Source organism: Phoca vitulina, unplaced genomic scaffold (assembly GCF_004348235.1).
Source record: "Phoca vitulina isolate PV1807 unplaced genomic scaffold, GSC_HSeal_1.0 scaffold2, whole genome shotgun sequence".
Classification (NCBI taxonomy): domain Eukaryota; kingdom Metazoa; phylum Chordata; class Mammalia; order Carnivora; family Phocidae; genus Phoca; species Phoca vitulina.
In genome coordinates, this window is record NW_022589705.1 from 29,955,890 (window position 1) to 29,979,633 (window position 23,744).

Here is a 23,744-nt window from a genome sequence, read left to right on the forward strand (position 1 = left end):
GTAACTTTGATACCACAATTAGCCTTATTTGTGATATCAGATTTTATTATGTTTTTGGTACTAATTTCTACAGTTGGAAGTTCAGTCTTTAAAAGCTTGAGTGGAGTTTATCAGTCCTTGTAGTGGAACTTAATTCTATATATTTCTTATATATAGTTAAATTATCATACTTTGGGTACATGTAGTCATACTGTCTTTTCCTTTTGAAAACAACTGGCTGGATTTTAATTCTATGTATAAATTTTATAACATACAAGTTTTTTTAAATGAAAGTGATTTATTTCTGTAATGTGTAGCCATATTCAATATAATTATGTATAATGCCAATGTTTTCTGAGTCCATGAGGAGCTGGTATATTTTAAGTATAACCATTATTATATTCCCACTTTCAGACTCACTATCTTAAAGATATTCTGGAATAGGGCATAAAGGACAGTTTCACTTTTTACAGTAATTACACATACCAAGCTAATTTTCGTGTCATCTTTGCATTCTTTGTCATCAACATCCACTAGCCTCTGGGATTATCATAACTTTCATTATGCTTTATCTTACAATAATGGTAATTTTTTTAATTCACTTAATTTAAAATACCCATGTCATAAAACAGGAAAGGAAATTAATGTTAAATAATTCCAGAAGAGAGAACTAAATTTTGAAACATTTTATTGAACTTAAACCACTCAGTGTGGGGGAAAAAAAAGTCCCAGATTATATTCCAAAGCCAATTCCAGGTCCAGTTCCTAAGATTCTTCTAATTTCCATGTTTTGGTTGTGTAAGTATGAATACTTCCTTGTAATCCTTAATATTTTTAATATTGAAGTATAATTGACATACAGTGTTTTCCGTGTACAGCTTTGATAATTTTATATATTACACAGTGCTAACCACGTTGTGTCGTCATCATCTGACACCATACAATGTTATTACAATATTATTGACTGTATTCTTTTTATCTCTGTGACTTACTACTTATTTTATAACTAGAAGCTGGTATCTCTTAACCCCCTTTAATCACCCAACCCCTCCATCCACTTCCTCTGTGGCAACCACCAGTTCTCTGTATTTAAGAATCTGTTCTTTTTTTGGTTATTTATTTCACTTATTTTTTAGATTCCACATATATGTGAAATGATACGGTATTTGTCTTTCTCTGTCTGGCTTATTCCACTTAACTTAATCCTTCTAGATCCATCCATGTTGTCGCAAATGGAAATACCTCATTCTTTTCTATAGCTGAGTAATATTCCATTGTGTATTCCACACTTTTTTTTTTTCAATTAAAATATACCTGACACAAAATTTTACATTAGTTTCAGGCATACAACATAGTAATTTGACAAGTCTGTACCTTATGCTATACTCACCATGGGTGAGTTGTCATACAATGCTATTACAATACCATTGACTACCTTCCCTATGACTTAGTCTGTAACTGGAAGCCCATATCTTCTACTCCCATTCATCCATTTTACCCATCTCCCCACCACACCTCTTCTGGCAACCATCAGTTCTCTGTATTTATTGTCTGTTTCTGCTTGAATTTATTGTTTTTTAGATTCCACTTATAAGTGAAATCATATCATTGTCTTCTCTGACTTATTTTACTTACCACAATACCCTTTGGGTCCATTCATGTTGTGCAAATGGCAATATCTCATCCGTTTTTATGGCTGAGTAATATTTCATTGTGTGTGTGTGTATATATATAGGGAACACACACACACACACACACACACACACACACCACATCTTCTTTATCCATTCATTTATCAATGGACACTTGGGTTGCTTCCCTATCTTGGCTGTTGCAAATAATACTACAGTAAACATAGGAATACATAGTTTTTAAATTAGTGTTTTTGTTTTCTTTGGGTAAATACCCAATAGTGGAATTAATTGGAATATATAGTATTTCTCTGGTTGTTTTTTTGAGGAACCTCCATGCTGTTTTCACAATGGCTGCACTAGTTTACATTCTCACCAGCAGTGCATGAGAGTTCCTTTTTTTCCACATCCTCACCATCACTTTTTATTTCCTTTTGATTCTAACCATCCTGACAGGATAAGGTGATACGTCATTGTGATTTTGATTTGCATTTCCCTGATGATTAGTGATGTTCATCATCATTTTATATGTCTGTTTGCCATCTGTCTTTTTGTAAAAATGTCTTTTTAGGCCCTCTGCCCAGTTTATAATTGGATTATTTGGTGTTGAGTTCTATATAAGTTCTTATATATATTTTAGATATTAACTCCTTATCAGATATATCATTTGCAAGTATTTTCTCCCATTCAGTAGGTTGCCGTCTCATTTTGTTGATGGTTTTCTTTGCTGTGCATAAGTTTTTTGTTTTGGTATGGTCCCAATAGTTTATTTTTGCTTTTGTTTCCCTTGCCTGAGGAGACACCTAGAAAAATGTTGCTAAGGCTGATGTCAAACAGATTGCTGCCTGTGTGTTTTTGTAGGACTTTGATGATTTCAGGTATCCCATTTAGGTTTTGAATCATTTTGAGTTTATATTTCTATGTGGTGTAAGACAGTGGTCTAGTTTTATTCTTCTACATGTAGCTGCCTAGTTTTACCAGTACTATTTGTTGAAGAGACTGTCTTTCTCCCTTGTATATTTTGCCTCCTTTGTTATAGATTAATTGACCATATAAGCATGGGGTTTTTTTCTTGACTTTCTATTCTGGTCTGTTGATCTGTGTGTCTATTTTTATGCCAGCACCATACTCTTGATTAGTACAGCTTATATTTTGAAATCTAGGATTTTGATACAGCCAGCTTTGTTCTCAAGAGTGCTTTGGCTGTTCAGGGTCTTCTGTGGTTCCATACAAATTTTAGGATGATTTGTAGTTCAGTGAAAATGCTGTTGGTGTTTTGATAGGGATTTTGTCCAGTCTGTAGATTGCTTTGAGTACTATGGACATTTCACAATATCAGTTCTCCCAGTCCATTAGCATGGTATCTCTTTCCATTTTTTTATGTCATTTTTAATTTCTATCACAAATGTTTTATACTTTCTAGAGTGCAGGTCTTCCATGTCCTTTGTTGTTTATTCCTAAGTATTTCATTCTTTTTGGTACAGTGGTAAATGGGATTGTTTTCTTTATTTCTCTTTCTGCTACTAAATTGTTAATGTTTAAAACTATAACCACTTTCTGTATATTAATTGTATATCCTGAAATTTTACTGACCTCACTATCAATTCTAATAGTTTTTTGGTGGACTCTTCAGGTTTTTCTATATATAGTATGTCATCTGCATGTAGTGGCAGTTTTACTTTAACAATTTCTTTGCCTTTTATCTCTTGTTCTTATCTGATTGCTGCAACTAGGACCTCCAGTAGTATGTGGAATAAAAGTGGCAAGGCAGCAGTGGACATCCTTGTCTTGTTTTGGATCTTAGAGGAAAAGCTCTCAGTGTTTCACCATTGTGATGATGTTGGCTTTGGGTTGTTTTTTTTTTTTAATACGGCCTTTATTATGTTGAGGTATGTTCCCTCTAAACCCACTTTGTTGAGAGTTTTTATCGTGAATAATGGATTTTGTCAAAGGCTTTTTCTGTATCTGTTGAGATGATCATTTGGTTTTTATCCTTTCTCTCGGTGATGTAGTGTATCAGTGACTGTTTTGTGAATATTGAACCTTCCTTGCATCCCTAGAATAAATCCCACTTGACTGTAGTGAATGTTCCCTTTAATGTATTGTTGGTTGATTGAATAATTTGTTGAGGATTTTTGCATCTATGTTAATCAGAGATATTGGCCTGTAATTTACTTTTTTGTGGTATCAAGGTAACACTGACCTAATGGAATGTATCTTCCTCTATTTTTTGGAATAGTTTGACAATAGTTATGAAATCTTGAAATGTTCCATAGAATTCACCTGTGAAGCCATCTACTCCTTGAATCTTGTTTGTTGGAAGTTTTTTGATTACCAGTTCAATTCCTCTAAGAGTTAATTGGGCTGTTCAGGTTTTCTGTTTTCTTTCCTGATTCAGTTTTGAAAGATTGTATGTTTCTAGGTATTACCCATTTCTTCTAGGTTGTTCAGTTGTTGGCATGTAATTTTTCATAGTCTTCTCTTAAAATCTTTTGTTTTTCTGTGGTGTCAGTTGTTGTGTCTTTCATTTCTGATTTGGAGTCCTCTCTTGATGAGTATGGCTAAAGCTTTATCAATTTTGATGATCTTTTCAGAGATCCAACTCTTTTATGCTGTATTTTTAGTCTCTATTTATTCCTGCTCTAAAAGTTTTTTTTTCTTCTGCTAACCTTGGGTTTTGTTTGTTATTCTTGTCCTAGTTTAAGTGTAAGGTTGTTTGAGATTTTTCCTGTCTCGTTTACAGGTCAGCCTGTATTGCTATAAATTTCCCTCTTAGAATTGCTTTTGCTGCAACCCATAGATTTTGAACCATTGGCATTTCCATTTTCATTCGTCTTCCTGTGTTTTTATTTCCTTTTTGAGTTCTTTGTTGACCCATTGGTTGTTTAGAAGTATGTCTTATAAGGCTGGTGTAGTGGTGATGAACTCCTTTAATTTTGTCTGGGAAGCTCTTTGTCTCTGCTTCAATTCTGGATGATAATCTTACCTGTAGAGTACCCTTGGTGGTAGGTTGTAGGGTTTGGGCGGGGCGGGAGGGGTTCATTTTCCTTTTCAGGACTTTGAATATATCATGCCACTGCTTTCTGGCCTGCAGCATTTTTGCTGAAAATTCAGCCAATAGCCTTATGGAGTTTCCCTTGTATATAACTTTTTGCTTCTCTTCTTGCTGCTTTAAAATTTTTCCCTGATCTTAAACTTGACATTTTAATTATTTTATGTAGTGATGTGGCTCTCCTTAGGTTCATCTTGTTTTGAACTCTGCTTTCTGAACCTGCATGTCTGTTTCCTTCCCCAGGTTAGGGAAATTTTCAGCTATTATTTCTTCAGATAAGATTTCTGCCCCTTTTTCTCTCTCCTTCTGGGACCCCTATAATGCGAATGATGTTGTCAAAGAAATCCCTTAAACTCTACTCGTCTTTTTTTTTTTCTTTTTTTTTTTTTTTAATTAAGTAGGCTCCATACCCAACATGGGGCTTGAACTCCTGATCCTAAGATCAAGAGTCACATGCTCCAGCAACTAAGCCAGCCAGGCACCTCTTACTCATCTTTTTTTTTTTTTTTTTAAGTATTATTTATTTAATTAATCTCTACACCCAGCATGGGGCTTGAACTCATGACCCCAAGATCAAGAGTCACACGCTCCAGACTGAGCCATCCCGGCACCCCTCTACTCACTTTTAAAATTCTTTTTTTCGTTTTGCTGTTCAGCTTGGATGCGTTCCATAGCCTGTCTTCAAGATCTACGATCCATTGTTCTGCATCTGCTAACCTACTGTTGATTCCCCCAGTGTATTTTTCATTTCAGTTATTATATTCTTCAACTCTGGTTCTTTTTATATTTTCTCTTTGTTGAAGTTCTCACTTAGTTCTTCCGCTCTTCTCTCCAGTCCAGTGAGCATCTTTATGATCATTACTTTTAAATTCTTTATCAGACCATTGCTTATCTATGTTTCATTTAGTTCTTTTCCTGAAGTTATGTCTTTTTCTTTCTTTGGTAGCATATTCTTCTGTCTCCAGTCTGCTTGTTTCTATGAATTAGGCAGAACAGTTACTTCTAAACTTGGAGGAATGGTCTTGTGTATGGTTGTCCCCTGGGTGGACTGTGAAGCTGATCAAGTGCATGCTGGGGTGTCCTGGGGCTCTCCATCTAGAGGGCACCTGGCAAGGCAGCTTGATGCAAGGTGGGGCATGGGCCTGGGGGTCCTAGGGTACTCTCTGTAGGGGGCATTTTGGTAAAACATCCGTAGCTGAAGTGGGCATGGGCCAAGGTGGTCCTGGAGCTCTCTGTGCCCAGGGAGCCCTGAGAGGACAGCTAAAGCTGCAGTGGATGTGGGTTGTGGCTGTCGCAGGGCTCTCCAGGCAGAAAGCACCTTGTGGGATAGCTGAAGCTGAAGTGGGTAAGGTCAGGGTATCCCAGAATGCTCAGTGCAGGGAGTATCCTGGCAGGGGACTAGAACTGGGCCAGCATGGGCTGGGCGTTCCTGGAGCTGAACCAGGTGACCCAGAAGGTCCCAGTACTCTCTGTGCCAGGGGTGTCCTAGGAAGTATTTAGGAGCCAGGGAGGTGTGGGGCTGGAGTGTTAGGGAGTGCTTTGTGTTTGTGTCACATTGGCACAGCTGCTGGCTCTACAATGAGCAATGACCAGGGGTGTCCTGGTGTGCGCTGTGCTGGAGCTGCTGGGTGGGGTGGTTGGGGTTGATGTGGGCGAGGGATCCAGGACTCACTGAGGCAACAGGCTGGTTAGGGTACCTGGACCCTCCTCCCATCCAAGTTATCAAGGTAGAGGGAGAACATAAACCATGGCACTCACCAGCCCCTCCAACCTAGAGAGTGCCAGCAGCTCTCCCCCCATTTGGCAGAGTTCTAGTGCTGGATCTTTAAATTCTACTTGAACTTTTTTTTTTTTTTTTTTAAGATTCCATTCATTCATTTGACAGAGAGAGAGAAAGCGCAAGTAGACAGAGTGGCAGGGAGAGGGAGAAGAAGGCTCCCCGCTGAGCGGGGAGCCGGACGCGGGGCTCGATCCCAGGACCCTGGGATCATGACCTGAGCCGAAGGCAGCCGCTTAACTGACTGAGCCACCCAGGCGCCCCTCTACTTGAACTTTTAAACACCTTTCCCCTCATTCCCCTCCCCACCCCTACCCCGTGCCCCAGGATGTCGGGCTGGTGTGGGCTGGGGGCCCTGTTCTTGATTGCACTGTCACAGTAGAGAGGGAATGTAAACTATGGTACTCACCTGCTCTTTTGACCCAGAGAGAGTTCCAGCAGCTTTCTTACTATTTGGCAAGGTTCTGGGGCTAGTTCCTTTCTGTTCTAGTTGCTCTTTTAAACCTCAGCTTTTTTTTCTGTGCCCCAGGACATCCAGGGCTACAGTGGGCTAGGGGCCAGTGCCGCAGACTATGCCACAAGACAGATGAATCTGCTCACCCTCAGTACTATCCCTCCCCACTGCCGTTCCCACCCTCTCTCCTGCCGTTCTCTGTGCTATCTTTTGTTGTACAGAAACTTTTCAGTCGGCCCTAAGTTCCCCAGGAGGACTTGCTCTATAAATAGGTGTAAGTTTGATGTGTCCGTGGAGAAGGTGAGTTCAGGGCCTTCCTGAGTTGCCATCTTGGACCAGAACCTTCCTATACCACATATACTTTATCCATTCATCTATCAGTGGACACTTGGGTGGCTTCCACATCTAGGCTTTTGTAAGTAATGCTGCAGTAATAGGGGGTGCGTGTATCTTTTCAAGTTTGTGTTTTCATTTCTTTGAATAACCCTGTAGTGGAATAAGTGGATCGTATGGTTTTTCTATTTAATTTTTTTGAGGAACCTCCATACTGTTTTCCCATCAGCAGTGCATGAGGGTTCCCGTTTCTTCACATCATAGCCAACACTTGTTATTTTTTGTCTTTTTCATATTAGCCATTCTGATTGGTGTGAAGTGATCTCATTGGGATTTGATTTGCATTAACCTGGTGATCAGTGATAACATCTTTTCATGTATCTGTTTGCCACGCGTATGTCTTCTTTGGAAAAATGTCTATTTAGGTCCTTTGCCCAGTTTTTAATCAGATTGTTTGGTTTTTGGTGTTGAGTTGTATATTCTCACACGTGTCATTTGCATATCCTCTCCTGTTCACTAGGTTGCCTTTTGGTTTGTTGATGGTTTTCTGTGCTGTGCAGAGGCTTTTTGTTTTTGGTGTAGTCCCAACAGTTTTTGTTTCCTTTACCTGAGGAGACATTTCCATAAATATGTTGCTAAGGCCAGTATCCAAGAGATTATAGCCATTGTTTTCTTTTAGGAGTTTAATGATTTTGGGTCTCACATTTAGGTCCTTAATCCATTTTGAGTTTATTTTTGTGAATGGTTTAAGAAACTGGTCCAGTTTAATTCTTTTGCATATACCTGTCCAGTTTTCCCAACACCATTAATGAAGTTACTGTCTTTTTCCCGTTGTATATTGTGTTATAGATTAATTGACCATTTAAGCATGGGTTTATTTCTGGGCTCTGTCCTATTCCATGATCTGTGTGTCTGTTTTTGTGCTAGTACCCTACTGTTTTGATTACTGCAGCTTTAGTAGTATATCTTGAAATCTGGAATTGTATTATCTCTAGCTTTGCTTTTCTTTCTGAAGATTGCTTTGGCTATTGAAGGTCTTTTACATTTCCATAAAAATTTTAGGATTATCTGTTCTAGTTCGGTGAAAAATGCTATTTGATAGGGATTTCATCGAATCTGTAGATTGTTTTGGGTAGTATGGACATTTTTAATAGTAGTAATTCCTCCAGGGCACCTGGGTGGCCCAGTCAGTTAAGCATCTGCCTTCGGCTCAGGTCATGATCCCAGGGTCCTGGGATCCAGCCTGGCATCGGGCTCCCTGCTCTGCAGAGAGTCTGCTTCTCCCTCTGCCCCTCCCCCCCACTCATGTTTTCTCTCTCCCTCCCTCCCTCTCTCTCTCAAATAAAACCTTAAAAATATATATATAGTAATTCCTCCAGTTCATGAGCACAGAATATCTTTCCATTTGTTTTTGTCATGTTCAGTTTCTTTCATCAGTGTCCTGTAGTTTTCAGAATATTGGTGTTTGACTTCCATTGTTTAATTATTCCTAGGTATTTTATTCTTTTTGGTGCAGTTTAAATGGGATTGTTCTCTTAATTTCTCTCTCTGGTACTTCATTATTAGTGTATAGAAATAAAGCCAGTTTCTGTGTATTAATTTTGTATCCTGAAACTTTGCTGAATGTATCTGTTCTAATTGGGTTTGGTGGTCTTTAGTGTTTTCTATATAAAGTATCTTGTCATCTGCAAATAATAACAGTTTTACTTCTTTACAAATTTGGTTGCCTTTCTTTTTCTTCTCTGCTGCAGCTAGGACTTCCAGTACTATGTTGAGTAAAAGTGGTAAGTGTGGAATCCTTTCTTGTTCCTGATCTTAGAGGAAAAGCTTTGAGTGTTTCACCATTGAATGTGATGTTAGCTTTGTCTTTTTCATATATGGCCTTTATTATGTTGAGGTATATTCCCTCCTAACCCACCTCATTTTGAGTTTGTATCATAAGCAGAGGTAGAATTTTGTCAGATGCCCTTTTCTGCATCCATTGAGATGATCATATGGTTTGTATCTTTCCTCTTATTAATGTATGTCACATTGGCGAATATTGAACCACTCTTGCATCCTTGGAACAAATCCCACTTGATCATGGTGAGTGATCCTTTCAAAGTCTTGTTGCATGTGGTTTGCAAATATTTTGTTGAGGATATTTGTGTCTGTGTTCAGCAGGGATATGGGCCTGTAGTTTTCTTTTTTCATGTGAGGGTAATGCTGGCCTCATAGAGTGTATTTGGAAGCTTTCCTTTCTCTCCTCTTCTATTTTTTGGAATAGTTTGAGGATAAGTATTAAATCTTCCTTACATGTTTGATAGAATTCACCCGTGAATTCATCTGGTCCTGGACTTTATTTTGTTTGTTGGGTGTTTTTAAATTATTGATTCAGTCTCATTACACATGATTGGTCTGTTCAAATATTCTATTTCTGATTCTGTTTTGGAAGATTGTATGTTCCTGGGAAGTTACTCATTTTTCGTCATATTTTCTTACAGTTCATTGTATTCTGTAGTGTCAGTTATTTCTCCTTTATTTCTGATTTTGAGTCTTTTTTTTTTTTTTTTAAGATTTTATTTATTTATTTGACAGTGAGAGGGAGAGAGAGAGCACAAGCAGGGGGAGTGGCAGGCAGAGGGAGAGGGAGAAGCAGAATCCCCACAGAGGGAGCCTGATGTGGGGCTCAATCCTGGGACCCTGGGATCATGATCTGAGCCGAAGGCAGACGCTTAACCAACTGAGCCACCCAGGTGCCCTGAGTCCTCTTTTTCTTGATGGGTCTAGCTAAAGGCGTTTGAATTTTATTTATCTTTTCAGAGAACCAGCTCTTGGTTTCATTGAACTTTTCTATTGTTTTTTTAGTTGCCATTTCATTTATTTCCGCTCTAATCTTTATTATTTCCCTCCTTTCCACTGGCTTTGTTTGTTCTTTTTCTAGTTCCTTTAGGTGTAAGGTTAGGTTTTCTGAGGTTTTTCTTGTTTCTTGAGGTAGGCCTGTATCTCAATAAATTTCCCTCTTAAAACTGCTTTTGCTGCGTCCCAAAGATTTTGGACCATTATATTTTCATTTTTATTTCTCTCCATGTATTTTTTTATTTTCTCTTTGATTTTTTTGTTGACCCATCGGTGTTTAGTAGCGTCTTTTTTTTAACCTTCATGTGTTTTTGCTTTTTCAAGTTTTTTTTTCTTACAATTTATTTGTTTCATACCTTTATGGTCAGAAAAGATACATGATATGATTTCAGACTTCTAAAATTATTTGGACTTCTTTGTGGCCTAAGATAGGAGCTGCCCTGGAGAATGTACCATGTGCACTTGAATGTATATTCAGTAGTTTTTGGATGGAATATCCTGTGTATTTCTGTTCTATCTGGTCTAATGTGTCATTCAAAGCCACTTTTTCCTTGTTGATTTTCTGTCCACAAAATATCTATCCATTGATGTAAGTGGGGTGTTTAAGTCACCTACTATTATATTACTGCTAATTTCTTACTTTATGCCTTTTATAATTGCTTTATGTATTTATGTGATACTATTTTGGGTGCAGAGATACTTATAATTAAGTCCTCTTGTTGAAGTGATCACTTTATCATTCTGTAATGCCCTTCTTTGTCTCTTGCTACAGTCTTTGTAAAAGTATTCCTACCTTTTTCTCTCTCTCTTCCATTTGCATGGAATAGCTTTACCCATACCTTCACTTTTCACTCCTTATGTGTCTTTAAGTCTGAAGCAAGTCTCTTGTAAACAAGATATAGATGGGTCTTTTTTGTTGTTGTTTACCCATTCAGTCACCCTGTGTCTTTTGATTGGAGCATTTAGTCTATTTACTTTTTCTTTGTGAGAGAGAGAGAACGCAGGTGCACGCACAGGCAGGGAGGGGCAGAGGGAGAGACAGAATCTTAAGCAGGGCTCGATCTCAGGACCCTGAGATCATGACCCGAGCCAAAATCAAGAGTCAGGCACTTGGGCGCCTGGGTGGCTCAGTTGGTTGAGCGACTGCCTTCGGCTCAGGTCCTGATCCTGGAGTCCTGAGATCAAGTTCCGCGTCAGTTCCCCACTCAGCGGGGAGTCAGCTTTTCCCTCTGACCCTCCTCCCTCTCATGCTCTCTATCATTCTCTCTCTCTCAATAAATAAATAAGAATCCTTAAAAAGAAAAATAATTTAAAAATTTATTAAAAGAGTCAGGCACTTAACCCACTTAGCCATATTCCATTTACATTTAAATTAAGTATTCATGGATGTGTCCTTATTGTCCTTTTGTTAATTGCTTTGTGGTTGTTTTTGTAGTTCTCTGTCTTCTCTCGTTCTCTTTTGGTTTGATGGCTTTAACATTATGCTTGGATTCCTTTTATTTTTTGTGTATATCACAGATTTATTTTTGGTTATCATTGGGTTCATATATAACATTCTTTGTGTATAGCAGTCTATGTAAAGTTGATGATCACTTAAATTTTATGTATGATTTTGTATTTTACATCTTTTTGTGTATCCCTTGACTGATTTTTTAGATGCAATTGATTTTACTACTTTTGTGTTTTAATCTCCACATTGGCTTAATCTACTCCTTTTACTATGTTTGCTTTTACCTTTGAAATTTTTTCTTTTTCCTAATTTTCTTCTCATTATGGCCTTTTCTTTCTACTTAAGAATTCCCTTTATCATTTCTTGTAAGCCTAGTTAAGTAGTGATGAACTGCTTTAACTTCTGTTTGGGAAACTTTTTTTTCTCCTTCTATTCTTAATGATAACCTCACTGAGTATTCTTGAAGGTTTTTTTCCTTTCAGCACTTTGAATTTATCATGCCACTCCCTTCTGGCCTCAGTTTCTGGTGAAAAATGGGGTTTCCCTGATTGTAACTGTTTTCTCTTGCTTTGCTTTTAAGGTTCTCTCTTTGTCTTTAATCTTCGATATTTTAATTATTACGTGTCTTGGAGTGGACCTCTTTTGGTTTGTCTTGTTAGGGGTTCTGCATGCTTCCTGGACCTGAATGTTTGTTTCCTTTCCCATGTTAGGGAAGTTTTCAACTATTTTTTTAAGTAAGTTTTCTGACCCCTTGTTTTTCTCTTCTCCTTCTGGTATCCCTATAAATGAATATGTTACACTGGATGATGTTGCATATTTCCCATAACCTATTCTCATTTTTTATTCTCTTTGATATTTGGCTTGGTTACTTTCCATTACCTTGTCTTCTAGATTGCTGATCCATTCTTCTGCGTTCCGTCATCTGTTGATTCCTTCTAGTGTATTTTTCATTTTAGTTATTGAATTTTTCAACTCTGGTTCTTTTTTATATTTTCTGTGTCTTTGAAGTTGTAACTGTGTTTATCTACTCTTCTCAAGTCCACTGAGTATGACTATTACTTTAAAGTTTCATCAGGCATATTGCTTATCTGTTTCATTTAGCTCTTTTACTGTGATTTCTGTCGTGTTCATTCATTTAGGACATATGCCTCAGTCTTCTTACCTTGTCTTACTCTGTGTTTGTGTGTATTAGGTCAACTATGGCTTTTGGTCTTGAAATTAGTTACCTTGTGGGACAGCTGGGTGGCTCAGTCAGTTAAGCATCTGCCTTCAGCTCAGGTCATGATCCCAGGGTCCTGGGATCGAGTCCCGCATCGGGCTCTCTGCTCAGCGGGGGAGCCTGCTTCTCCTTCCGCCCTGTTTGTGCTTGCTTGCATGCACTCTCGCTCTCTCTCACACACAAATAAATAAAATCTTTGAAAGAAAAGAAAGAAAGTAGTTACCTTATAAGGAAATGGTCTTGTGGTGCCCTAGAACACAATCCATTCTTTTCACCAGAACTCAGTGCTCCAGGGGTATCCCCTCTGTGGGCTGCATGTGTCGTCCTATTATGGTTGAGCTACCCACTGAAGGCAATCACCCTCTTTGCCTACTGTGGGCACACTGGGCAGAATTTGCTCCCTGTGCTGTTGAGGCCCACCTGTGGCTGATGTGGGCTCACTGGAGGGTGGAGCCAGCAGTCATCCTAGTTGTCCACAGTTAGCCTCTCTGCCACAGCTGCAAGCACGCAGAAGAGCAGGGCTTTCTCCCTGTTCAACCAGCTAAGGGGCTCAGCTTCATGAACTGCAGTCATGCTGGGGTGAGGGGCTCGCTCTCTCTCTCCCCAGGGCAGGAGTCACTTTGAGTGGCCCTGTGGACCTAATGTTTTATCATTTGTAGTAGCATGAAAAGTAATAATGACAATTCCTTCTTAAGCATGAGTCTTACAATGTTAAGCATATGTGTGTGTCTCAAAAAAATTTTTTTCCCTAATTATGTAGGTCTTGGCAAACTTTCTGTGAAAGGCTAAATAAAATTTTTCAGCTTGATAGGCAACAAAGGTCTGTGCTACAACTATTGAACTCTACTTCTGTAGTGTAGAAGCAGCCAGAGACAGTATTTAAGTAAGTGTGGCTTTGTCCCAGTAAACTGTACTTACTAAAGCAGCAGCCTAGACTATGGACCTCAGACTATAGTTTGCCAATTCCTTATTAAAATCATATACCTTTGAAGGCAAAAAAAAAAAAGTGTTTTTGTTTTTTGGGGTTTTTTTGCCAGGCCCGACTCTGCTTAGCTTCTGAGGTCAGACGAGATCAGGCACGTTGATGATTTCACTTCTACGAACTTCTCATGCCAGTAGTAATGCCTAGGATTATGAGGCTACGTTAGAGTTTTACTAGAAGTAGTATCATTCATTAGTATTCACTTCATCAGTTTTTCTCATTTATAAAATGGGTAATAGATGGTATAAAATCAGTAAAAACACACCTTATAAGATTGTTTTGAGGATTAAATAACACACCTACATCACTTAGTATGTGCATGGCACCACCAAATACAGAGTAAACCATTCACTAATTCTGTGAATACTTACTGAGTGCTTTACTGTGTGTCAAGCACTATTTCAGTACCAAGGATATTAAATGGTGGGTATTGTTTTTGTAACATACTCTCTCTTTAGGTAATAAATTTCCATTAGTAACCATCAGGCATTTCTATACTCCTTTATTTGCTGTCTTTAAAAAATAAAAACAGCTCAAATCAGTATATCAGTTATAGCTGCAGCCCGACTTCTCATAACATGCAGAATTTTGTTTATTTGCTGCCAGCCATTCTTCTACCTATGACATTCTGGCTTCTGTTTCTACCATTTTACCTCCTGATGTTTAAATCTTACTTGAGTCTAGTATTTGAAACTCTTCCCTTCACTTCTGTGAATTTGTTACCTCCTAGTTTTTCCTACAACTAACAAGCTTTCCATTTTCCTTTCCTGGCGTCTCATCTACCACCCACCTTTCAAATGTTAGTTATAGTCAGGGTCTATTTTTATATTTTCCTTCCTTTCTTACTCTCTTGAATGTCCCACTCCCTCAGTACCAATTATAGTAGTTACCTGATGACTCCTAATCTGTATCTTCAGGTCACATCTCTCTGTTAGAAATCACATTTCTGACTGCAAGTGGACATTTTCGTTTGTATAATCTCGTAGATACTTTAAGCCTATGAATCATCTGAAAATCTTGTTAAATATAGAGTAAATTCTGTAAATTTCGGGTGGATCCTGAGATTCTGCATTTCTAGTAATCCTCCAGGCTGTGGCCCACATTTTTGGTAGAGAGGCCTTAAACCCAGCATATCCAAAAACTGAATTAATACTCTTCTCTTAGAAAAGTATACCATCTTCTTTCCTGTTTCCACAAATGGCAGTATCACCAAGCAAAAGCATAAAACACAGGAATCATGACTAACCTTTATTTCACTTTATACCCAGTTAGTCACCAAATGGTATCTCTTCCCCTCCTTAAGAACTTTCAAATCTTACTTCCTTGGCCTTCTCTGTGATTTAAATTAAGCCTTTGGCATCTTTCTCTAGAAGGATTAGGTACTTGTTATCTGGTCTAGGTATCTATGTTCCCTTTTCTTTCTTTTGTTGAGTCCTCTACACAACTACCAAAAAGACCTTTTCCGGTAGACATATTTGATTTCTGTGGCCCTCTATAGTTCCCCATTACAGAATAAATGTCAAACTCAGTAGCTTCACAGTACAAGACCCATCACAACATGCTTTTCTTGATTGTCATTCACACCTCTAGTTCACGTGCACAACTATCTGCATTTCTCTGAACTCTGACCTCTAAGACTTTGCATACACTGCATGTTCCTCCTGACTTATGCCCCTTCCAGTTCTTGTAGCAAACTGCTGTTCATTCAAAATTTAGTCCAAACGTTCTTTTTTGTGGCCTTTAGACAGAATTTTTCACTTTATCCTTTATATTCCACAGTTGCCACATAATATTATAATATATACATATTATAATGTACTTATTTGCTTTATTGGTCTTTTGCCTCTACCGAACTAGGAACTCTTAAAGCCCAGAATTTTTTTTTGTCATTAATTTACCCAGAATCTATCTAACACTACTCCTCGTATTAAGAGGAATTCAAATATTTATTGAATGGAATTACAAAATGTATCTAATTCAAGGGTGCCCCCACTTTTGACAAATGGGAATCGGGTGAAAAGCCTGTGTTTGTGTTGGTTAATATATCCCTGATGGATTTATAGTCTTCAAACATTCTTTATCTTTCCACACTAAGAAGTCATATTTTTAGTTTGTCTTGTCTTCATTGTTGTACCTCCAGTCTCCTCAGATTCTTTCAGTTATTTAAGTTGCTCTTTTCTGAATGTTTTTTCAAGTGCTTTTAAATGGTCTTGTTGGGAAGACCCACATGACTCATAATTCTACACTCCAGATGGTTTGTATACAATAGTAAATTTTCTTATTTTAGAGATACTCTTTTAGGTACCCAGAAGCTTGCTGGAGCACAGTTGAGAATTCAGTTCTGTTGTTTGTTGTTGTTGGCCGTTCTCATTGTATTGTTTCTGGGTATGATATACGACATTTTTATTTAGAATATATTCTGATTCAAATGTTTATTTTTATCAACAGGAAAACATCTGTCACTCCTTATAATTTTATGTGATAGTTCACAAGTCTTAACCATACTTTCTATAAGCCCTTATAATCAAATTAAACCTTAAAACCAGTAAAGTACATTGTATGACTGACTAATTGTGATGTGATCAAGGGTATATCATTACATCTAGCCAAGTATATTGTCTTTTTCATTTATATTTTCACTTATTTTGAAAATAAATTCATTCAAGCATTTTCCTTTAACCTCAGGACATACCCTTCCTGTTATCTCATCATCCCCAATTTTACCCTCTTTTTGGAACTAGGAGGATAGATTTTGTTTTTAATATTGTTTATTACCTCTGAAGAGTCTGAATTAGAAGAAGAGTCCTACTAGTTTCTAAGTACTACATATAGCAAAACCAAGCTCCTCTCCAAGGGAGCTGTGCAAATGCCCTGCTGATAGAATCCAGAGTGAAGAGCTGAAACATTTCATGTGTTTTCTAATCACTTCTGTATATTTGATCACTTTAAAGTACTATTCACAAAACTGCCTTTATAACTGACAAATAAGTTGGCATAAGAACATTTTCTAGAAATGCAATGACTGGATTTTTTTTTTTTTTTTTAGATTTTATTTACTTGTCAGAGAGAGCACAAGCAGGGAGAGTGGCAGGCAGAAGGAGAAGAGGCTCCCCACTGAGCAAGGAGCCTGATGCAGGACTTGATCCCAGAACCCTGGGATCATGACCTGAGCCGAAGGCAGATGCTTAACTGACTGAGCCACCCAGGAGTCCCAGTGACTGGATTTCTTTAGGAATAATCAAACTGATGTTATTGAGCTGTTTTTAAAACAGCAGAAAGTAAACTAGAAAAGAAGTTACTATGAGTCTTTTTGCAAGTTTTATACTCTCATATAGCCTATCCTAGTGCCATGTGTACATAACAGCACCCAAGTATCTATTGGAAGATTAATTCACGGCTTGTAAAATGTGATTTGCTACTACAGGGTATGTAACAGATATTCCCCTCATTCAAGATTAGGGGGCTTTGTAGATCTATGGTTAAAAAGCAAAGAACTGATGAAAATAGTCATTAGTGACTCATATTAAATTTATTCATTTCAGCCTATTAAAAATCTATTGAATGAAAATTATTAAATGTGCTAGGCTCTATTAAGGGATACAAAAAATATATAAGAACAGTCCTTTTCCCCTAGAGAAGTTTCTTATGCATTAGACAACACACTTAGTGTTAATCGGTGTTTTGCACAAGTATACATACAGCATTTGCCAAAGGGATGGTATAAAATGCAACAGGTATCATGAGATCTTTTTTGCTTGGGGATTCAAGAGTCTGCAGAGTATTTGGATAAATCCTAAAGGATGGAGTTAATAAGAAATTCTAATAAAAAGACTTAATCAGCTTTATTTTGAACTGAATTCTGTAGGGGAATTATAGATAGGATATCTGAGTCTCTTCCAACAAGTTCTTAATCTTAAAAAGAAAAACTATATACTTGCATTTAGGATGATAAAACAAAGAATAATAGTAAATAAAGACCTTTATAATGAAACATGTCTATAATTCCAGTGCTAGTTAATTGTAAGTTTAAGAAATAAGTTCTCACAAGCATGTATGTCACCATAAAATCTAAGAACTATCAAGTATTTGTATGAAGTATCTACTTGTATTTTAGAAAAATGTGTTCTAAATTTAACTTAAACAGTTTTATATGATGATTGCTAAAAAATTGGTAGAGTGTAGATCAATAGTCCAAAAAAGGGAAAACGTTCATTTAAAACTTCCCCAAGGGGCACCTGGGTGGCTCAGTCAGTTAAACATCTACCTTCAGCTCGGGTCATAATCCCAGAGTCCTAGGATCAAGCCCCACATCGGGCATCCCTGCTCAGCAGAGAGGCGCTTCTCCCTCTCCCTCTGCTTGTGCTCGTTCTCCCTCTTTCTCATTCTGTCAAATAAATAAAATCTTAAAAAAAAAATTTTTTTTAATGTAAAACTTGCCAAACCCCGTGCTCCAGATATAACCCCCTATTAAAATAATAGTTAACATTTTTTAAAGGTTATGTGTATTGTGCCAGGTATTTTATATTTTCTAGCTTAATTTTTTTAAGATATTTGAATAAATATATTGAAATATTTTTTTGTAACAACCAGAGGAAACAAACTGATCTCAAACTTGCTTTTTATTTATTTATTTTTTAAAGATTTATTTATTTGACAGAGACACAGCAAGAGAGGAAACACAAGCAGAGGGAGTGGGAGAGGGAGAAGCAGGCTTCCCGCGGGGCAGGGAGCCCGATGCGGGGCTTGATCCCAGGACCCTGGGATCATGACCTGAGCCGAAGGCAGACGCTTAACGACTGAGCCACCCAGGCGCCCCTCAAACTTGCTTTTTATATATGAGTTTGCTTCTATGTCAGTAAATAGATTAGTTTTTAATGATTGGATGCATTTTGTGGTATGGTCCACGTTAATTTATTTAACCTGTAGCTTCTTACACATTTAGATTTTTTCCAAATTTCTAGATGTGGTTAGCAGGACCTTATATATTATGTATCTTTGCATTATATTGTACACTTATTTCCTCAGAATAAAGAAATACCCAGCAGGGGACTTTCAGATTTGAAGAATATGTACATTTTAAGACTTTGTGTTCATTTTGCTAAATACCTCTCTGGAAATACATGTCTATTTATATTTCTCCCGCAAGTAACTCCCAGGAAAATCCCTCTCCCCACCCCTTCTCTAACCTTAAATATTCCTTTTAACTTTTGTCACTCTGAGTGAGAGTATCTCATTGTTTTGACATTGGATTTTTAGTGAGGATGAACATTTATTTCAAATGTTTATTGACCATTTGTATATTTGTACATTACATGCTCCTCTCTTTAGTCCATCTGTGCACCTATTATGTATTTAATAATTTATGAGAACTTTTATACATTGTTAGAGATTTTCCCCAGTATATCATTTTTACTTTTAATTTTCTAGTGGTGTTTAACTGTCCTGAAGTTTTCATTTTTGTATAGGCATATCCATAAAGCATTTCCTCTATGGTCGTAGTTAGGAAGAAGAATTTTATATTCCGTATTGAAGTTGTGTATGTTAACTTCTCTGTAATACTTACCACAGCTGAAATTATTAGTGTGACTACTGGTTTAGCATCTTTCTTCCTCACCGGACCGTAAGCTCCATAAGAGCAGGAATCATGTTTTGTATAGCTTTATCTCTGTCGTCTGGCATACAGTTAGGTCTGCAATAAATATTTGTTGAATGAATTGAAAATCTTAATCCATCAGGAATTCATTTAGATACAAGATAGAAAAACAGGTACCTAGATCCTATTTTTCCCTAATAGTTTGACAGATTTTCTCCAGTGTGCTAAATAATTCACACGTACACCCCCAGACACAAACACATAATCATTTTCTCCTTCCCTCTCTGATTTGATAGTTTTACCATATTAAACAATGCATGCGGATATTTGATTATCTCTAGATTTCCTAATCTGTTTTATCTATTCTGGTATGACATTGTCTGTTAACAATGGAACAAATTCCCCTCCAGTATTTCACTTTTTCTAAACCACCCAGACTTCTTACACATTTAGTCTTATCACAGAGCTTTACTACCAAGCCCTCAGAATCCCATTAGAATTTGGGATTTTGATTAAGTTTGAAACAATTAACATCTTAAAATATTTATTCTTATTGAATAGTATGATATGCCTTTTCCATTTATTTATATGTTTGAATTTCCTTAGTTTTTTTTAATATAGGATCTAATTTTTTTATTGAGTGTATTTGTACTTTTTGTATTAATCTTTGTAGCTAGCTTGAGTTTCAGAGTGAATAATTGGAATCTTTTTTCTTAAGCTTTTGTCAGGAGTGATAAACCCAAACTATTCAGAGGACTACAAATCAAGGTAAGAGGATTTTAATGGAATTCCTTTTTTCCAGTATTTTTTTTAATACCTTAGAGTAATTTTAGGTATACAGAAAAATTGATCCAAAAGTACGCTGTTCCCATATATACCCCCCTCCTTGTATCCTCCCACCAGTTTCCCTTAACATCTTGCATTTATGTGGTACAATTGATGAACCAGTACTGATACATGATTAACTAAATTCCATAGCTTGCATTAGGATTTTTTTCTGTATTGCATAGTTCTAGTTTTGCCAAATGTATATAATACCATGTATACACCATTACACTATCTTACAGAATAGTTTCATTGCCCTAAAAATATCCTGAGCTCTACCTCTTCATACCTCTTCCTGCCTCACCCCCTCCCGCAAACCCCTGGCAACCACTGATCTGTCTGTAGTTTACCTTTTGCAGAAGGTCATATGGTTGAAATCATACAGTATTGTAGCCTTTTCAATTGGTTTCTTGGACTTAGCAATATGCACTTAAGGTTCTTTCCATATCTTCCTTATAGCTAGGTAGCTCATTTCTTGTTACCACTAAATAATATGAACATTCTGTTGTACCATAGTTTTTATATTCACTTATGGAAGGACATCTTGGTCGCTTCCAATTTTTGGCAATTACGAGTAAAGCTGCCATACACATTTTTGTGTAGACATAAGTTTTCAACTTATTAATTACCTAGGAGCACAATTGCTAGATCATATAGTAAAATTGTTTAGCTTTGTAAGAAATTCCCAATCTATCTTCTAAATTGGCTGTATTATGTTGCATTCCTACTAGTTATGAGAGTTTCTGTGGTTCCCCATCTTCACTAGCATTAAGTATTGTCAGTGCTTGGCATTTTAGCCATTCTAATAAGTACATGATATTATCTCATCGTTTTATTTTGCAGTTCCCTAATTGAGCATCTTTTCATAAGCCTATTTGCCATCTGTAGGTCTTTTGGGTATCTGTTCAGATCTTTAGCCCACTTTTTAAATTTTTAATTTGTGATAAATACATAATATTAAATTTACCATCTTAACTATTTTTAAACATACAGTTCAGCGGTGTTATATATATATTCACTGTTGGGGGCGCCTCGGTGGCTCAGTCGGTTAAGCATCTGCCTTCGGCTCAGGTCATGATCCTGGAATCCTGGGATCAAGCCCCGCATCGGGCTCCCTGTTCGGTGGGGAGCCTGCTTCTCCCTCTCCCACTCCCCCTGCTTGTGTTCCCTCTCTTGCTGTCTCTCGTTCTGTCAAATAAATAAATAAAATCTTTAAAAATACATATATACACACACATATATGTGTGTATATGTATATATGTATATATGTATATGTGTGTATATATATGTGTATATGTATGTATATATATGTATATGGATATATTCACTGTTGGGCAACAGATCTCTGAAATTTCTTCATCTTGCAACACTGAAAGTCTATACCTATTAAACCCTAATTCCCCCTGTCCTCCTCCCAGCCCTTTGACCAACCACCCTTCTGCTTTGTTTCTGTGATTTTCACTATTTTAGATACTTCATACGAGTTGAATCATGCAGTATTCGTCCTTTCATGGCTGGCTTATTTCTCTTAGCATGAGGCCCCCAAGGTTCATCTACCTTGAAGCGTGTGACAGGATGCTTTTTCTCCATCGATTGATAATATTTTTCTTAGTTAGCCTATTGGTGGGGGTATAGTAACTGATTCTCAAACGTTGTACCGGGCTTGTATACCTGGCATAAATCCTAATTGGTCATGGTATGTAATTCCTTCATGCAGTTAGGTTTGACAATATTTTGAAGATTTTTACAGCTATATTCTATGTAAATTTTTCTTTTTGTGGACTAAAATGAGTTTTTGAAAAGTCAAATCTTTTAAAATAGTTTGTAGATAATCTAACCAAAAATGGTTTATTAATGGTATTGATTCGTGACAAATGGCTTGAGACTACACCAGGTGCTAATCACACCAGAGCTTGGCTCCAGCTCTGTAGGGTTCACAGACTAGACACCTGAGGCACAAATTGCCGAAAGAAGTTCTGAGAGCTGCCTTCTTCATCACTGCTGCATTTTTGGTTATGTGATTCAGCTTAATTTAGCATTGAAGATGGATTTAATGAATTGGAATCATGTTTGTTGATCATGTTGGTCACTGTTAGAATTTCCTCAGTTCTCTGTCATATTATTAGGGTCAACTAGTGAGTCTGAAGTTTCAGAATCCAGCCTAATTATAAACTAATTACAATAAAAAATAATTGATTTCTTAAAATTTAAAACAATACAGAATTTTGATAATTTGTGTGCACAGTCATTCTCATTTTGAACTTGTCTCCTCCATCAGGTTTTAAGCTCATGTGGACTTTGTTGTATATACAATAAATGTTTGTTTACATTCAATCTTAAATCTTAGTCTTGATACCAACAGGTGTTTCTCTTTTTAGAGGTAAATGTAATTATTTAGTTCTTTTTTGAAATCCTGTAAGACCTATTATGATGTTATATCTACACACCTTTTTTATAGGGTAAAGCTGGATTAAATTGTTTGGTTTTTGGTTGAGGCTGAGAAGGCTCTTCTAAGCAGATAAAAATGATGTCCTTCTTTTTGTAGTATGTTCGTGGTTCAGATCCTGTATTAAAGCTCTTGGATGACAACGGGAACATTGCTGAAGAATTAAGCATCCTCAAATGGAACACAGACAGTGTAGAAGAATTCCTGAGTGAAAAGTTGGAACGCATATAAATCTTGCTTCAATTTTGTCCTATCCTTTTGTTACTTTATCAAATGAAATATTACAGTACCTAGAGAATATTTTAGTTTTGCCTCCTTCCTTTGATCATTCTTTCTGTGAGGCATTAAACAGCTCATTAACAGTTGAAGTGGCAGCACAGCCCATGGTATCTGAGGAGTTGGCAAGCTTAACAAAACCCAGTTTTCATAAATTTCCATCCTTCCACATTTGTTGATACCACTAACGAAATGCTTTGTAATAGTTGGCTAATTATGCAAATGATAGTTTGTAATGATTGGTCCAGTTTTAGGAACAGCAGATGTTTAGAGTAGGCGGGTGATAAGGGAGATGCCTACTGTGCCTCATGCACGTGCTGTGTGCTCTTTGAAAGCAACAGCAGAAACTACAAAGTACGAGCCACTGAGCCTCAACAGATTGCCTGCTTCTCGTTTTCCCAGCTTTCCTTTTAATAGAAATGCTATAGTTCATAATGAATGTGTTGCATTAAAACTTTATGGCTTCATTATTGTAAAACAGATTCAAGATCTACAGTAAGAATGAAACATTCACAGAGATTTGCATTAATGAAGACTACACAGAAAACCTTCAGGAGGATTTGTGTGGTTCTGATATTTAGCAAACTTTTGTGCTTCACGCTCTTACAGAAAAATAAAAAATCATTTGTTTAAGACCAAAATATAAATAAAGTTTCAAAAAAAAATCGAGAATTTGAAATTCTTCTGATTTGTCCTCTCGTGTTTAAAAATGACACATTTCTCAGTGCATTTTTATTTTTTCATCGAAGCCCTATTTTATCCAAAATGTTAAAATGGCTATAGTGTTTCAAACTTATTGTGGGTAATATTACTTTATACTTGTCTAGCAGTTTCTCAAAGTGCTTTTATCTGTGAACACATTTTTTACTGATATCTCCTTTAAGGAATA

At 37.0% G+C, this 23,744-nt stretch overlaps 1 protein-coding gene across 3 annotated transcripts in view; it reads left to right on the top strand.

The window, feature by feature from the left end:
- The window catches only part of SELENOF (selenoprotein F), a 54,993-nt gene extending 31,487 nt beyond the window's left edge, over positions 1-23,506 (top strand). The window contains exons 4-6 of one of the 3 annotated variants that reach the window (XM_032424595.1): positions 8,978-9,010; positions 20,037-20,076; positions 22,679-22,799. In XM_032424595.1, the coding sequence (XP_032280486.1) occupies positions 8,978-9,010; positions 20,037-20,076; positions 22,679-22,706 (101 nt within the window). In that variant the 3' untranslated portion in view covers positions 22,707-22,799. Of the gene's footprint in view, positions 1-8,977; positions 9,011-20,026; positions 20,077-22,678 lie in introns of all 3 variants that reach the window. The other 2 variants (XM_032424578.1, XM_032424586.1) reach the window with 2 other exon arrangements.
- Positions 23,507-23,744: the final 238 nt, after the last annotated feature.